Source organism: Argiope bruennichi, chromosome 1 (genome assembly GCF_947563725.1).
Source record: "Argiope bruennichi chromosome 1, qqArgBrue1.1, whole genome shotgun sequence".
Classification (NCBI taxonomy): domain Eukaryota; kingdom Metazoa; phylum Arthropoda; class Arachnida; order Araneae; family Araneidae; genus Argiope; species Argiope bruennichi.
Window position 1 is genome coordinate 133,188,829 of NC_079151.1, and position 18,110 is coordinate 133,206,938.

The 18,110-nt window shown below is 31.3% G+C and overlaps 1 protein-coding gene across 2 annotated transcripts in view; it reads right to left on the reverse strand.

Moving 5' to 3' along the window:
• LOC129991627 (band 4.1-like protein 4) overlaps positions 1–18,110 on the reverse strand; it is a 219,125-nt gene that overhangs the window by 23,499 nt on the left and 177,516 nt on the right. For both annotated transcript variants that reach the window (XM_056098258.1, XM_056098250.1), the window contains exons 6-14: positions 12,823–12,943; positions 11,601–11,688; positions 9,815–9,903; positions 9,637–9,700; positions 6,715–6,806; positions 3,484–3,552; positions 3,272–3,396; positions 304–391; positions 116–199 (exon numbers count right to left, since the gene is read on the reverse strand). In XM_056098258.1, the coding sequence (XP_055954233.1) occupies positions 116–199; positions 304–391; positions 3,272–3,396; positions 3,484–3,552; positions 6,715–6,806; positions 9,637–9,700; positions 9,815–9,903; positions 11,601–11,688; positions 12,823–12,943 (820 nt within the window). The remainder of the gene's footprint in view (positions 1–115; positions 200–303; positions 392–3,271; positions 3,397–3,483; positions 3,553–6,714; positions 6,807–9,636; positions 9,701–9,814; positions 9,904–11,600; positions 11,689–12,822; positions 12,944–18,110) is intronic.

The window sequence follows — 18,110 nt, forward strand, 5'->3', positions numbered from 1 at the left end:
TTTGGAAAATGTTATTGGAAATATTATTAAGAACTAAATCGAAATTAAACTAAATTTCTAGGCGAACTAGATGTTCACTAAAGATAGCTGATTCCTAGTAATAAAATAATCCTACTTCAATCTGGGGTCTTCCCACGGAGCAACTTTATACGGAGAAGGAACCACTGATGGTACTGATGTGGATCTGTGAAGCGCAGGACTGGAAAATAATTTTTGCTCTTTTAAATACATTTATATCGCAAAAGGCATGTTAAAATTTTATTACCACTATTACTTATCGTTGAAAATAAGAATTAAACTTACATAAGAATGGGATTTTGAGGTATTGGAGTCATGACAACAGATGGCTCCAACATGTGTTTTATAGTTTCTTCTTTAGACTGCGGACCAGCTGGGAAGAAAAACAACAACAAATAAGCATAAATCTAACAAAAAGCTACAAAGTTGATAGCCAAAAGAAGGAAAAAAAAATTTCAAAGGATAATAATAATAAAAAAAACTTATTTTAGGTGGAGGGGTGCTTTTCTAATTTTAACAAAAACGCATCTAATTTTCTTATTACTTTTAGTCTTCAGAAATTATTTTGACGGCAGTTAATATTAAAGCAATTCAATGCATTTGAAGCAGATAAATTCGTAGTTATATTTTAGTTATCAATTGAATCATTATTCGATTTAATCATAGATAACTATAAAAATATTATCAGTCATACAATGAAATCAAATTATCCTTTGATTACCATTTTTTAAACGCATAAAACTTTTTTTGTAAAAATAATTATAATTTTACTTATTAAATATCCTACTAATGTTAAAATTCCAAAACCTGGAGAGTAACTATTGCTGCAAATACTCATTTTTTTTTAAAGAATCCCACTGAAATTATTTCTAATAAAAACATATACCAAATAAAAATAATTAAAGAAATATTTGGATGAAATAATTTGTTTCTAATTTAAATACAATAAAAACTAATTTCCATTGTCTTAAATGGGAGCTAAACACTTGTGTTAAATTATAGGTGTAGGTTTCCACAATGTCTTTTTCCATGGAAACGGCACGGAATTCCAAGCTATTTTTAATATCCAATTTTCTCACAGGGAGACATCTGTGTGAAGCTTTTGGAATGATAGTTGGTTCTCACTACCTAAATGGGTGCACAAATGACGTGGGATTGGGTACCCCCTACCAATGACAGGACGTGCCTCCTACGGGAGGTGTTGTACCGTGGCCGGTGATGGCCCTTCAGCACTCAACCTTAGTTCCTGCTAATGCTGTTTCTGGAGTCTGATCATTCAGATTTTTCCGTGTGTCTCAGGGTGGATAGGAACAATCAATTTGTGATTAATGAATACATGGATTAATTCTACTGAAAGAATGCTTCGATAAAAACATACACAAAAAAATTAAAATTCGTAATGCTGCTTCCATCTTTTATCCCATACCTAGGAATTAAATATCTATTTTTCATATACTAACAAGATACAGGTACGAACTTTTTCAAGCATGACTATTTTAGGAATGCCGAACATCGACATTCGATTCGACCGATTATCACTGCCCCTTCAAAATGCTTACAATCTCCAGAAGTCACTGGCCATTGACAGAAGGAGTGGCAGATTATTAGAATTCGGTGGGAATGATTCATTTGTAATGAATAAATTCATGCAACATCTGTATTCATATTTATGTAAATCCTACTACATTCATTGACAATTCATTTCACATTACTGGAAGACTTTTCTTTCTTTTTCTCTCTCACTCTCTCTCTCTTCTGATCCAAGGTTGCCATATAAGAATAAAAATATACTGCCAAATTTCTTTAAAAATGAGTCCAACTTATAGTTTCTTTAATTGAATCGTGGCTACCAAATAAATATTTTTTTTTTTAAATTAAAAACCGACTAGCTGTTACTAAAAGAAGTATCAATATTATAAATTTAATATCAGAAAGATCGATACTAAAATACCGGCAGTTTTTTTTTTTAATCGTGATTTTTTGGGGGAAATAATTAGGTACGAATTCCATACTGATTACATACGAATATTTTTCAATCTAACCTACATATGAATTGGCTATTTAAATAAAAATGTCATAAACTTTTGTCACACACTTTTGAAGCACCTGTAGGTTATCATCCTAAGGCAAAAATGCAAGTACCACAAACATTTACGAAATGGTGCTATATGACATTGTCAGGTAGGGAAAAAAAAACTCTAATAGTCAGTTATAAAAAAAAATGATTTTGTGTGCTTGTGTAAAATCGCGTTTTTTTGTTTTTTTTGTTTTTTTTTTCCCGGGAAAGACATCTATATAGATAAATTTTAAAAGGAAAACCTTATCTAAATATAAAATCCAAATTGTTAGAGATTTTTTCGTGATACACGAAATAGATTTATGTTTACAAGAATTACTAATTACTTAAGGCCGGGATAGCCTGGTTGGTAGAGCGTCGGATTCGCGTCCCTTAGGTTGCGAGTTCAAACCCCGCCGGCCGAAGATTCCCCGCGTGCTTGGTGGCTGACGCGCGTATAAAGCGTATAAATATGTCGTGTTCACAAAGTCCTGCAGGTCGAGAGTAATACCACTGGGGGTACTGGATCAGGGGTGACCGTTCTCTGATTCAGGTCTAAATTACGATCTGTGGTTGAGTGAATGAAGTCCGCCCCGTAAAAAGGGTTGTGACGTGTGTGTAGCTAAGTCGTTCTCTTGGCCCTAGATGGCTCTACTATTGAAACAAGAGGCGCTCCCCCCCCCCCGACTGATATCCGCTGTCTTCGAACAGCGGACTTGCCCATGGCAAGTGCCATAAGAAACAACAACTAATTACTTGTTTAATGTTATGAGATATATGATAAAAAATTAATGAAAATGATTTTTAAAAAATTTATAATTTTTAAGCAGATTGAAATAAACTACTACTTCGTCTAAAGTTCATTATCGGTTCCAGAATGAAAATCAAAATTTTTTTTAGGAATGTATTCTGGTTTAAACTATATGATGGCACCCATATTTAGAAGAATTCTTTTTCGGCAAAATTGAAACATGAATAAAAAAAGTTTTAAAGCCTCTGCTCTAAATGATCAGTAGAAATGTTAGCAAATCGAACTCTGAGCAAATTCATTCATAGTCAAAAAAAAAAAAAAATGAAGGACAACTCATCAGTATTGATACAAAATTTGATTGAATAGATCAGCTGAACATATGGATAGAGTAATTATTCAAGATAAATTTCTGCGATCAAATTGTTCAAGAAAAATGCTAATCTTACCATCAGCTCCATCAGGTTGTCCTATCCTTTTATGAAATCGACGACTAGGAACGCGAACAAAAGTCGGTGGGGTTCGTAATCTTGCTTTCATGTTAAGTGATTGGGAATTTTTATCCAATCGACTTCTGAAAAGAAAAAAAAAATTAAAAGTTAATGCTACAGTTTACAGATAAATCATGAATAAATGGTTGACTTAAGAAATATGCATTTACCCATAAAATTTATTTTCTAGACCGACAATCTTTCCACATTGGCCTGGTACTTCTCGTATCTGAGTCAATCTGCAAATAAGAAAGATTTCAATTGAGGGAAAAGAGAAAGACAAATTATAATTCTGAATAGAAATTACACTGTTGATGAAAGAATCATCTTTTTGCTATTCATATGCGTAATATTTACAGAATATCATGTAAATAATGAGCAAAATAAAGTAATTTTGCTCAAAGGAGTGGGTAATTCTTGAAAGTTTGTCTGTATTCATTTCCGCTTTTATATTGTATATTACATTATAAAAGAATTCAGTCGCGTTGTATAACACCAGATTTTCCATAAGTCACACCAGGCAGCTGTCTAGGTTGCGGCAAGCAACAAGTAGAATCATTAATAAAAGCACGTTATCTTAGCTGAGAAATAAATAAATTTGGCAGATAGGATAATTTGTAAGAAATGCAAATTCTATGAATTGTTATCTTTCATTTCCGCTTTTATATTATATATTACATTATAACAGAATTCATTCACATTGTATAGGGCTAGATATTCTAGGCAAGTCACACCTAGGTTGAGGGAAGAAACAAGCAGATTAACTGATAAAAGTACGTTATCAACTGCCAAATAAATAAATTTGTAAGAAATGCAAATTCTATGAATTATAAAAATAATAAGATAATATTAGCTCTGCGCCAAGTATAATTGATGAAATTCCTGTCTCAGTATTAGTCTTAATTTCATTCACTATGATCACTTATTTATTACATTATTTGTAAATAAACTTATTTATTACAGTATTTCACCTAGCATCTACTTGAAAATAATTGCATTTACTGACAATCCTGAATCGTAATAAATAAATATGTTTTTATAAAATTATAAAAACAAAAATATTAATTCTAATTGAATTGTTTAGAGATTGATCAAATTAACATTATATTGAAATGTGAAACCAAATTGAAGAGTTTACTGAAAAGAGAAGCCTCATTATGTGAATTGCCTCTGGCTAGAAAATGGCTAAATCTGTCATTGCACGAGGGTAACCATTTTCTTAAACACTGTCTATAAGTTGATTCTTCATATAATTAACGTTTCGTGTGTACCCCGTTTGTCCACTTTTGGGTTGAATGCTCCCCTGTATGCATTCATTTTCGCCTTCGATAAAGCAGATAATGTTAGAAGTTCGTAGAAGCTGTATTTATTCATCATCGCGAAGCAGCTAAATAATATTTGTCAAGCATTCAAATTACATATTTGTATCGATAATATAGTAGTAGGGTCAAAGTTCTCTTTTCACGATTAGAAAAATTGGAATATTATCACAGAGGCCTTAGAATAATTGAATGATCAAAGATGACAAATATTTAATTAACAAATATGTAGATAAAAATATTTGGTTAATGACACAAATTGAATTAAAAATTATCTGCTCTAATTGAATATTTATAATTTATCATTAAGTTGAATAATTTGGAAAAATATTCTTTGGTTTATTATTATTTCATTTTGTATTAGTCATTAAATATGCTTGAATTCAATACATATATGTTTTCTGATATTTTGCAAAATCAACACTTGCTGTTCTGGGGGGGAGGGATGTTTTTGAAAATAAATATCTTAATTATCACATCCTAAACAGATGAATTGTTAAACATTGAATTCATTAAATACTAGTGCTTTTTCCTTCAAGACATCTTTATATCTCGTAACAACGAAATAAAGATATTAACGTCATTAAATATTTCCATACATAAAATAATTATTATTTGTGAGAAGTTGTGAATACGTAATCCATTTTAGCTAGCAAATGGGGGGAGGGGGATATTTTGTAAATTTTGATTAAAGTTAATTAATTTTAATTACTGTTTTTAAATATATTTAATGTTTTTAATTCACTGTTTTTAGAAATGTTTTTACTTATTTACTTTGTCTATTATTAAGTTTTAAAAAGCTGCTTTAATTTTTTTTTCCTCATCATAATATTTTTTTTATAACTCAATAAAAATGTCCGAAACTATGCAATGAGGCAAATAGTAGCAAAAGCTTGGAGCAAGATGTAACAGATAAAAAAGTTCTAGACTTCCCATCATTCGTATTTGATTCACATATTAGATAGATAGACTTTCTGCTTTAAATATTATCAAGGATTCTCAAAGATCAAATCTTCCATTAAGGATTCACCTCTGAAAGTGTCTAAGAAAGACTCTAAATAAAAAAAGATAAAAGATAAAGAATTTTTTTTTAAATCCTAACACCCACTTTATAAAAAAGCAATGAAAAAAAAATGGTTACATAATTAATTAGAAATAAAGGTAAGGAGAACGGATAAGGGAAAGAGAAAAGTTTAAGGAAAAAAAAATAATAATGAGAAAATAACGGAAAATAGGGTAAAGAAGTGAGATTTGAACTCATACAGATTTTTAAAAAAAGAAAAATGTTTTTTCTTCTGTCTGGGAGAGATGCGTACAGCAACACTGACGATATATTACATTAAGGCATATTTTTTAACATCCCATCCTGAATCAACGTTAAGTCTATTTTCGGATAGACCACGTAATTCTAAACAATGGTCAGATGACGAGGAGAGTACTTGAATTGGCTCTATCTCTCTCTTTTGTGCAGGATTGATAAATTTAGTATACATTTCTTCGGCGAAATCGAATTTCAAATCATGCCATCGACCCCCCCCCAAAAAAAAAAAATTATGAAGAAAAGTGGGTTTAATGTTTAATTTGAAGGAAAAAAAAAATGTGGGTACGAAATATGTATGATAGAACGAAATATGTATGATATTTGCCTGTGTTCAATCCAATTCTGATACAAACTGACTTCTATGTTGATGCTTTAATTAATTTTGTCTTTATCTTACTGTAAACCAATTGATATCATTTATTATCATTATGCTAAGTGATTTTAATTACCAAATGTCTTTAGTATTTTAACTAATAGAAAAATGGCAAAGAAAAAATAATTTTAAATATTTTTGTTTTCATTGCTACAACTTGCCCCATATCTGGGGCAAATTATACATTTGAATAGTTTTTTTAAAATATTACTAATACTAAAATCAACAAAACTGTTGAATATTTTTATGTATATAATGAATAAATAGTTAAGCTATAAAAATAAATAGCTGTAATCATAAAATCACGAATACAACTAAAAATATAAACATTTTTCCCAAAAATTGCTACAATTAGCCTTCATTTCCTCTACTAAAAAAATAAACTTACTTGAAGAAAGCCCGATGTTCCACGCAACATTTCCACAGGTGCTTGCAAGCTCTTTTGCTGGGGAGCTCGAACCCGTAAGTATTCTGTTCATTCTATAAAACAAAACATTTCTCAATAATTAACTATTATTAATTACTATAATGTGAAAGCATGCATGAAATTCGGAATTTATTTTTGTAATAAATATCGTTTAAAAAGATTTCTAGGCATAGTTATAAATTTTTATTGCTGAAACTTTCACAAATATAATTAAAAAAGTAAAGTTATCGTAAATTAAGATCATCTTATAAATGTCCTTTGTGATTACCCAATCCACGGTTGATTTTAAAGACATGCAAGGAACATGTAAACTGAGAATAACTCACGGGAGTGGTCTCCCGATAACTTTCTCGCATATTCTCTAATAAACATCATGCTGGAGAACGGCGTGCTTGATATTGGCGTACAACAGTTAAGAAATGTTACCTTTTGGCGTGAATTGAGCATTTTAACTGAATCTATTGTGACATTCTTGGCGAGTTTTATGGCAATAAATCCCTGGCATACAGTTAATAGTATCCGAAAATCGAATCTGTGCTTGAGACACATTTTTCTCAATCGACTGAAACAAAGATTTGACACAAAACTGCACTTGTAGTCACAAAATTCCAAACCTAATTTGATATATTTAAAGTCATTGCGTTTTTGAACTACCGAGTTTACACGTTTCTGAAAATACAGACCTGCAGATGGTCCATTCTTTGTAAGTTTTAGATCGAACTTCGACAGGTGTCTAAACTATAGATGTTAAATTTGAATACTAAATCTCATTAATCCAGCTCTCTTCGTTTTGTAGTTATCGTGTTCACTAATATACGAATAGCCGGATTTCCTCTGAACAGATGTCCTCCCGTTGGTGTGGTGTGGTGAGGGGGGTGCCAGCTCAGGTGTAGTCCTCGTCATCTGATCGCGGTTCAAAATTACGAGGTACGTCCCAAAATAGCCCTCGTGTTGCTTTACAACGGGACGTTAATATAACTAAACTAAACTAATCCTCTGAACAGATTCTACTCAAAATGGATAGCAATCGGCAAATTTGGTGTAAAGACCGTATATTTGGTGTAAAGACCGTATACCAAATTTCAACTGCCAACTTCAAAGCGTTTTTTTTTTTTTTTTTTTTTTTGTCATAGACAGAGAGACGGACATTTTTCTAAAAATAAGTTTTGCGAACCGAAGGAGGTCTAAAACGTGGAGATTCGTCAAAATCTCGAGTTCGAATGTTTTGACGACTACTACATCCTCTATACTACGTATACGAGAAAGTAAAAAAAGGGACACGGAAAGCGCATTCACAGGTTTTATGTATAAGGAAAAGGGATTCTCCTCTTACGGAAAGCCAAAATAAAAAATTTTTAGGTCAGCTGCTTAAAAGGGACCCAAGATATTAGGCGATAGGGAAACTCGACCAAAAAAGATTTTTAGAGACTTTAAAATAAAAAGAATTTATTTTAAAGACGAAGATATATTGAGTTTATTACATGCACGTAATAAATAATTCCTAAGGCAAAAAGAGTCATTCGTTTTTTTTTTATTTCTTATCCAATCAAATCCGGTATTTTGAATACTTTCTATAAAAAGAGAAAATCACCTAATCTGAAAGAATGATATTTTCAGTCAACATTTTTTTTTTTCTGTTAACCCTTTAAAGGGCCATTTTTTTTCTAGTCATATTATGTTAAAATATTTTTAGGCTTGAAATTAGAATAAGAAAAGGGATTCATTTAGCTTATTAGATAAATTTAATTTGATTCATTAATTAATTTGGTTAATTAATAATTAAGTATCAAATCAAGACACATCATTTTATGTGTGAGATAAAGAATTGAAGCATCTAAGTTTCTGTCTTTCTAAGAAAATTTGTCAGAACTCATGCCAACCTACATAAATTCATACGAAGATTGATAAATTTGGTGGGAAGCATACTTCCCATGGCCCTAGAAAGGGTTAACGAAGCTTATATATTATTGACAAGAATAGTTCTAAATATTCAACTAAAATCTTAATTCCTTCTCTACCGACTTTTGTAAAGATAGCATGAATACATGTTCATATGATCCATGGGCGTATTTCTAAACTAGGGGTGGGCAATAAGTCGATCGCAATCAATCGGTGGGCCGCCAAGACATTTTGGGACGACCGCTTTAGGAAGACCTAAGTTGCGCGTACTAAAAGAAACATATTTATGGAACATCAACAGCTATTATTATTATGTTCGTATCTTGCTATTATTATTATGTTTGAAGTTATGTAGGTAAGTACATATTATGCATTTATTATTAAGTTATAATAAATATTGCAGACGTTTTTTTTTAGCTCACCACACCTACTCCACTGGGTGGACCGCAACACTTAGAAAAAATTAGAAGTAACCCGTACCATGGAAAAGTCTGCCCACCCGTGTTCTAAACCGTTAGAATTTCAATGATATAATCCTTATAAAGAATACTAAGTATATAGAGCTCTGATTATCTTTCCATCATATATTTAGAACACATAGATTAAAACATTTATAAGTATAGAAGAAAGACAATTTTTAAAAGGAATTTATTCTAAGTTAACATGTTAAATGTTATCTCTCGAGTCTCTGTGTCATTTGTGTAGCGTCAATTTAAATGTTCCACAGACATGTAACTGTAAATTTCAATTTGATGTATATAAAGAAGCCTCCAAAAGATAAAGTCTTCAGCTAACATCCACTGGACACGAGCATACTAATTCTTTTAGAAGGAACTGCGATCACTATCAATAAGACATTTTACATGATAGAAGTGTCAGTCGGTCTGAAATTACCATCATTGCCATTCAAGGTAAGTAAAAGAGGTAATATTGCATGCATTATAATAAAGAGTTTTTGCAATCGCAAGTACAGATAATACTTACACTTTTATCTTTTGCTCTGATCATGAAATATTTCCTTTTATAGTACACCTTCGTTATTCTGGGCCTGAAAAATTATGGAAATCATTTAATCAGTGAAAACAAGAGCTACTGCAATGAGATACACATCAAAGTGAAATAGTACGATACGCTTATCGCAGAGTATTTTTATTGCACTCACCAGAAATAATTTCCGACTTTTGTCTTGTTCCGAAGCACAAGAATGCCACTTGGAGTGAGCCCTAAGTAATACTCTATGCTATCTTCACCCTAGAAGAAAGAAAGAAAGAAAAGGCTCTTTAAAAGAATGTATATTGTAACGAAATTAAAGACTTTTGATACATGAAAGTTTCTAATTAAGTTTCAGCATTGTAGAATAAAATCCAGCAAGCAAAATCATGGATTGTGCCATGTTTATTTTGTTAAATTAACGTTATTTTCAAAAAGCACGAGAAAACTTCGAAAAAATAGTATCCTTTTCGAGTGACTTGTTAGGAACATAATGCGTCCTTTTGAGATGTGGTCAGAAGTGACAGACCCGGCTCTCTTTCATCTCTCGATATCAGCATAAGGAAGAGTAACCCATGACAACAAAATATACAACAGGTAATATACTGTCTGTTCGCACGCCTTTCTCCATCCCGCCTGATCACGTGACGCAATGTGTTGGTGTGTATGTTTCTCTGTTCTGCGTTGTGTTGTAATAAAAGTGGGTGTCTAACATGGCGTGGTAATTTTGAGGAGTAATATAGTAGAAATAATTAACAAAATCCATGTGGTGTGAGAAGTAAACAATATGGTCCGTCGATGTGCTGTGTGAGGAGTTAACACTGTCCATTCTCAGATTCGGCAACCCTCCGCACCTTTCCGCATGTGTCAGGAGGCGTTTATTTCATCTAAAAAGGGATTGAGAGTGGAAAGAGCGAAATTTGAAAATGTAAAACTAATATACAGTACACTCCCGATTATCCGCGGAATTGGGTGGCGCGGCCGCCGCGGATAACAAAAATCGTGGATAATCCGAAAAAAGCTAAAAACGGGTATAGAAAAAGAGAAAACGGTCCTTCCAACTTTGAAAAATCGTTTTATGTACAATAAAACGTAAAATAAACAGCAGGAAATGTTTAACTAATGCTTAATATTTTAGTATATCACTCAAAACTAACTTAAAATGCATTTTGTTAATGAAAACAGAAAAGTGCTTTGTACTTACGAGAGGCGTCAAGGATACACAGAAAAATGAATACATATGTACTGTTTTAATACTGTAATGTATTATGTAATTACAAAAGCATAACTGTAAAACTACACCTTTTTGAAGAAATCAGTCATTTGTGTTTGCTTCTTGCTTTGGAAGCATTTTCTCTTTGCTTGGAAGCAAAAAAATAAACTTAGTGCGGCGGACGCGGATAATCGGGAGTCTACTGTAATTTGTTAAAAATGCTTTGAATGAGAGCGGAGATGCTTACATTTAGCATTACAGGGAATTCCGATTCAGAATTTTTTTGTTCTTCAAGTTATACATAAAGTAAAGGGTGTTAAAAAGAAAAAAGAAAACTGCAATTAATTTCCGATTATTTGCAAAATTGTATGACACAGCAATAGTAGATAATGCATAATATAACCGTAAAAAGACACAAATTAACACGAAGATGGTTTTTCTTTTTTTACAACTAGGGTTCTGCTAATATAATCATGATTTAATAAACAGTAGATTTTTGTATTTGAGAATTTGTTGGTTTCATTTTTTTACAAAGATAAATTAATAATTTTTTTCGAGTTTAGTCATTTTTTTTTTAATTTGTGATTGAAACTTTTTTTAAACAACCACAAATGATCTAGAATTTACCATATTAAGTGAGAAAGATGTACAAACAAGTAGGGCATTTAAAAGTAAGCTAATTCTATTACCTTAATTATTTTATACACTTATTTTTTTAAAAAAGATTGCTCATAATCATACTTACTAGTACTGGATGCAGATCTATACCGTACATATCTAACCATTTTATTCGATCTAGAAAATTAATCTCGGCTACAGCTGGGACAGTCCCACTGTAAAAGAAAAAAGATAAATTGTTAATGAAATACTATTCACTTTAATTTAAATATTGCTTACTTTCTATAAAAATATAATGTTTAAATGTGATTTTTAAACAATCGATTAAGACGAAACATTAAGTCTATTTTATTTTATTTTACATAAAACAAATTAACTTGTTAAAAGTTTTGTATACTTTGTTAAATGCATTTATAATTATTGTTGGTTTTATTTATTCTTTCCATTAAGTAAATGAATTCTCAACAACAACTTTCTCATTTTACCTCTCATATTCGTTTATAACTGTTGTGAAGCAGAACTAGTATTTAGTAGCAATTTTTCAATCCAAATTAGCAACATTTTTTAAAATAGTCAAATGCTGAATAAATGTCATAATCAGGACATGACTAAATAATACTTCACAAGTTGAGAGTCAGTGCAACAAAAACACGAATGGTGAAATGATTGAGTTTAATAAAAATAATTCCGAAAAAACAGGAAGTATTCGAAGTAAAAACATTTAAATTGAAATATCAATATCGTTATAAAAATGTTTTGGAGAAATAAAATAAGTGTATGAAAAGCATTGTTAAAAAAATTGTGATAAGCTTTTACGTTCATTCTTTTCTGCATTGCTTATCTCATTAAAAGGGGGTGGGGAGAAATCGGAAAGTAATTAAATATTGAAATCAAAATAAGAAAAGATACATTTTAATATTAAAAACCAAAATGACTTCCTTAAAAGCAGCTACCATATAAAGGAGACAAACGGTATTTTACTGTTAAGCATATAAAGTTCCAAAATTAATTGAAAAGAAAACGTAATTAAAATTGATATATGGTTAGGTTCGAAATACAAAAGAAAAATTCTGTTGCTCCTTTTATTTAAAAAATATAAGTTGCTTTGCTCCTTTCTTTAATGGTTAAAACTCTTCGTAAGACATCAAGACTCAAGCTAAAATTTGAAGCTCAGAAATCTATAATCATATCAAAAATAAAAAATTTAGACAAAAAGGCAAACGAATAGCACTGAAAATACACAGAATAATTTTCCCGGCATCTTTCTTTTTACAAGTTTTAAATTTTATGCAAACATGAAACAAAAGTAATTGCTATGAAAATAATTCGCAGAGAAAGAAATAAATTACCATAGTCCTTTATGTATTTCCATCGCTTTGGATTCTAGATCTTTAGTCTGATTAGGTACAAAATTGAACTCGGATGCATATCCTGGTAAATGCCGACGAGGATCATAGTCTCCGAGCTCAGCTGAAAGAATAAAAAAAGGGAAAAAAATTCAGAAAAAGTTACTATGGAATTATCTATAAAAATTCGATGCATTGAAGATCTTTTAAATATGAATCACCAACTTTAAGCAAGTGTGTGAAATACATTTTCCAGAATACTGATAAATGGACTAAAATACAAACTGACCATAATATTTTTAATCATGGAAGAAATAAAGTTGTCACTTGTATTGTTTTTAGTCATCAGCAACATGAATTCCATTTTTTTTAAAAATCGCCGATGCAATGTCTTCTACTCAGGGCAGATCACTGCACTGGAAATATTGCGCGTGAGCTAAAAGATCTTAATGCTCATTAATAAAAAGATCTAGAGAGATGAGACTTTATAATTTCATTATGAGGTAGATGAAAATAATAGACGAGTTTCAGGAACAGTTATTTAATTATTTTCTAAGTTCCACATTTCACAAGACAAAACAAACACGAAAATACACGATACTGACTAGAATTTAACCACTTAATTGTTTTGCCCGAATGCCGTACGTGCATTGATTTATCAAAATTTGATAGTTGTAATCAAAAAATAAACCATTCATAAAGATTATAATCTAATATATAAAAATCTCGTGTCACGGTGTTTGTGTTCGTACTCCTCCGAAATGGCTCGACTGATTTTTATGAAATGTTTTATGTGTATTTGGTAGGTGTGAGAATAGATCGCAAAGTATATTTCATAACGCTAGGTAATTAGGGTGTCCCTATCCAGATTTTTTTTCTATTTTTTTTTTGACAGAAAAATTTTTGGTACTTTTTTTTTTGTATTTTTTTTTATTTGGCATAAAAAAATACCTATAATCCCAAATTTTCACTCTCCAACCCCCCCATCCCATTTTTTAATCGGATGCACCAGGTGGAACTGGCAAAACATTTCTCATTTCGCTAATTCTCGCCGAAATACGATCTAATAATGGCACTGCATTGGCCGTTGCATCATCTGGCATTGCAGCAACTTTATTGGATAAAGGCAGTACAGCTCATTCAGCATTTAAGCTGCCACTGAATATTCAAAATAACCCAGACGCAGTGTGCAACATAAAAGAACAATCGTCCATGACCACGGTACTGAAAAAATGCAAAATTAGCATCTGGGATGAATGCACTATGGCACACAAACATTCTCTTGAGGTGTTGAAAAGAACACTCAAAAATATACAAAAAAAAAAAAAGAAAAGAAACCCTATTCGGCGGCACTCTGTTACTCCCTTCAGGTGATTTCAGACAAACACTTCCCGTCATTCCACGTTCAACGTACGCTGATGAGATCAAGCTTGCTTGAAATCATCGCCACTGTGGCGTAATGTTGAAAAAGTCCAGCTAAAAATAAACATGCGCGTTTAAATGCTACAAGATCCATCTGATGACACATTCTCGGATCAATTGTTAGATATCGGTGATGGAAAAGTTGATGTCTATGAAAATACTGGATGCATAAAATTGCCTTCTAATTTTTGCACTATCGTTGATTCGCAAAATGCTCTCATTGTCCGCATATTTCCCGATGTACGCGTACAATACATAAATCATGCGTGGCTGGCAGAAAGAGCCATTTTGGCAACAAAAAATGTGGACGTCGATGATTTAAACTTCAAGATACAACTGTCGTTTCCACGCGACTTGGTATCGATACAGTTTGAGATGCTCACGAAGCTGTAAGTTATCCAACAGTTTTTCAACTCACTGGATTTACCAGGCATGTCACCACACATTCTACATTCTACGACTGAAAGTTAGATCTCCTGTTATTTTACTTCGGAATTTGAACCCACCACGGCTGTGCAATGGCACGCAATTGGTCATTAAAAATTGATTATCGAAGCCACCATTTTGAAAGGCAAATTCCGAGCCGAAAATGTTTTGCTGCCACGAATTCCAATGATTCTTACAGGCGTGCCAACTGAATTCTAACGCGGTCATTTTCCTATTAGATTGGCATTCGCAATGACAATCAATAAGTCACAAGGCCAAACGATGTCTGTTTGCGGCTTCGATTTGGGCACACCATGTTTTTCACACGGACAATTATACGTGGCATGTTCTCGCGTGGGCAAACCGTCGAGCTTATTTGTGTTGGCACAAGACGGACTGACAAAAAATATTGTACACTCAATGGCGCTTCGAAATGAATATTGATTTTCTTTATTTCATTTTTATACTTTAGGATAAAAAAATATATTACTTTTTTCACTTTACGTTTAACTTTTAAGAGATCAAACAATGTATATGTTCGTTACGCTAATGAAATACATTGCATTGAGAAAATGTATAGTTGGTGTTTTTTTTTTGTTTTTATCGGCGATCATCGTCTACAGCGCTCCATTCCTCTTTCTGTCACAAATCCCATCCCCACACATTTACAATACATTCGTTATTTGTTATTTAACAACCAAAATATTCACTAGAAATAATTTATATGGCAGAACATCGTTTGCCGGGTCAGCTAGTTCAATATAAAAATTACTACGAATAAATACATAGATAAGTGAAATATGCAATGAATTTCCATTTGAATCAAAATAAGGAAACATTCTCAAAATAGAAGGTGTCATCTTATTAGACAGTAAGGAAAATAAAACAGTTAAGTGGTTAATAATGACTCCTCAGAAGGATCAAGGCAAGCATATCTGGATGTTAATAAGGTAATGTAATGTTAATAATGTAATGTATCAAAAGAGAAGGTAGTAATGTAACCATTACAGAGACAATTTTCTGCATGCTTCATACTGTATGTGATTCCTTTCTACAAATGAATTTTTTTAGCGCTGGAATTGCAATGAAATTTGCATAATCAATCTTTTGTGATCTAACCTGTTTTCTTCCAACAGCGCCAACATTTTTCTTATCGGTAATTATTGTTACTTTTTTTTTTTTTTTTTGCAAAATGTTTCTTTTTATGCTTTTTTACAGTTTGTACAAGAAATTTCTTTTTATTCCGTTCGTTAATTTTTTCAAATAAAGAAAATTATTTTATGGACACCCCATATTTTCTTCGCGATTATTTAACTCAAGGATTTCTGAACGTTTTCAATTCCAGGTGGCTTCAATGAATCCATAATTTTTTTTCTTCCTAAGGCTCTATATTTAAAACTCTACCCAGCACTTCTGGCAATATTCTAGATAGTCATTATAAACAACAGATAAAGATGTAACAAACGCATTTTAAGTTATATTCAAATTTATTGAACAAATTTTAATAAATAGAGATGGATGAACCCGATCAGTTGAAAATTTCTCAAATCATAGATTTAAAATCTGCTCAGCCATAAAATCCGACCACGCACAATCAAGAAATATTGAATGAAATTAAAATTTGCTGATATAAAAGAGAGGATATTCATCATTTTCTGATAACCAAAACTCAATTAATTCCATGCTGTTAACTGTCATGTTTTAATAGATTGTCACAAGACAACTCGATCAGATTACCTTTAGCGGCCATCAATAATAATAGTGGCATGGATGAATTATTTATAAGATTTTCATAATGTTGCAAGAATATTTCTTGATGTAGATTATAAGAGTTTTGCAAAAATGTAAACTGTTAAGAATGTAGACAAAATTAAGGAAATTATGTAATACCACACCGCACTTCTGTAAGGAAGTTCCTAGGGTGCCTCACAAGATACCACTGTTTTAAACCACTGGAGACCATCCCCATGAGTGGAAAAAAAATTTTTGAAATATTTTAAATGGGGAAAAATGTTATCTATACCAATTACTCACCTTCCAATTCTATACGAAAAAAATTATGAAACACCGTGTTGTAATTAGATGCTGATAACTTTTTTTTAAGAAAACCTAATTGCTGTCAGTGTCTTAAATTAAAACTTCTAATTTCTTTTAGTTGAGTGCTAAAATCTTTACAGTACACTTATTTATTTTACTCATCATCATTAAAAAAAGAATTATCGAATGACAGCTACAATATAAATAATTTCCTTTTTTAATTCTTTGAGACACTTTTAAAATCTAGGTTTCAATTCAGTTTGGTATTACATATATAATTTCGCAGTCGTCAATATTACTTTGTTTCTCATTTTCGCTTGTTTTCGATATTGAAATCCATGTTCCCATATTCCACACTATTTTCATTAGCCACAATAAACATTATTAGATTGATTTTAAGCACAAAATCATCATTTGAATTCAGAGTCAGATTTAACTCTGTAGGAGAACTTCAACGATGCAAAGGTCGAGTATTTCCCTTTTACCAAAACTAGATTCTTCAATTGATTTTGATTTAATCTTTATATAAATTGTTTTAACAAATATTAAAATAAACTGGAAGATCAAAACACTTAATCGTGAGTTACCTTAAAGACAATTAATTTCAATAACTGAAGAATTAAAACAAATTCAATATAAATTTTAAAATGATTCTAAACAAAGACAATACATAAAAATTTTGAAGGATTATAAATATTTTAATACAAACTGTGCCAACGCTATTGACTTGTAAGTTCATATTACACTGATAAGTAAATGAATTTGGAAACACAAAGAAATTCTTCGTGTTTTCTTCGTTCTGAAATTTAATTCTTCGTTCGTTCTGAAATTTAAACGATATATTTAGTTGAAATTAGAATATGTTTGAGTACATGATATTTTAAAATCAAATGAAATAACAAATATTACTTAGAAAATACGTTTAAAAAAATCAATGTATCATGGAGTAAACAGTTGTTTATCAGAGTGTAAACTAATATCAATAGGAACATTTATTTGATTATCTAGTCCAGCTTCTACTTTGGGTCCATGTTTTGGTCCTGCTTGCCATTTTTTGTTTTCCAGCCATGTCGGGCTCAAACTAAAGTGAACACTCAAAAAAACACAATTGAATTTTAGTTTTTATATACCTCTAAGTGTGGTCATATTTTAAAGCAATTTTACTTTTGAGGCTATAACTCATTAATAATTGAAGAAATTGATGCAATCGAAATTCCAGTTGTTACTTTATCTATTCTGGGCTCACGATGTTTTTAACTTTATTTGACCCTAAGTAGTCTGCCTTGCAAAAGTGATTCCATTTCACAACAAATTAAAAATAATGCAATAAAAAGATGCGCTGATTTGAGAAGACAGCACCATTTTAAAACAGATATTTAAGAATTGGTTCTCCGTTGCATAATTGT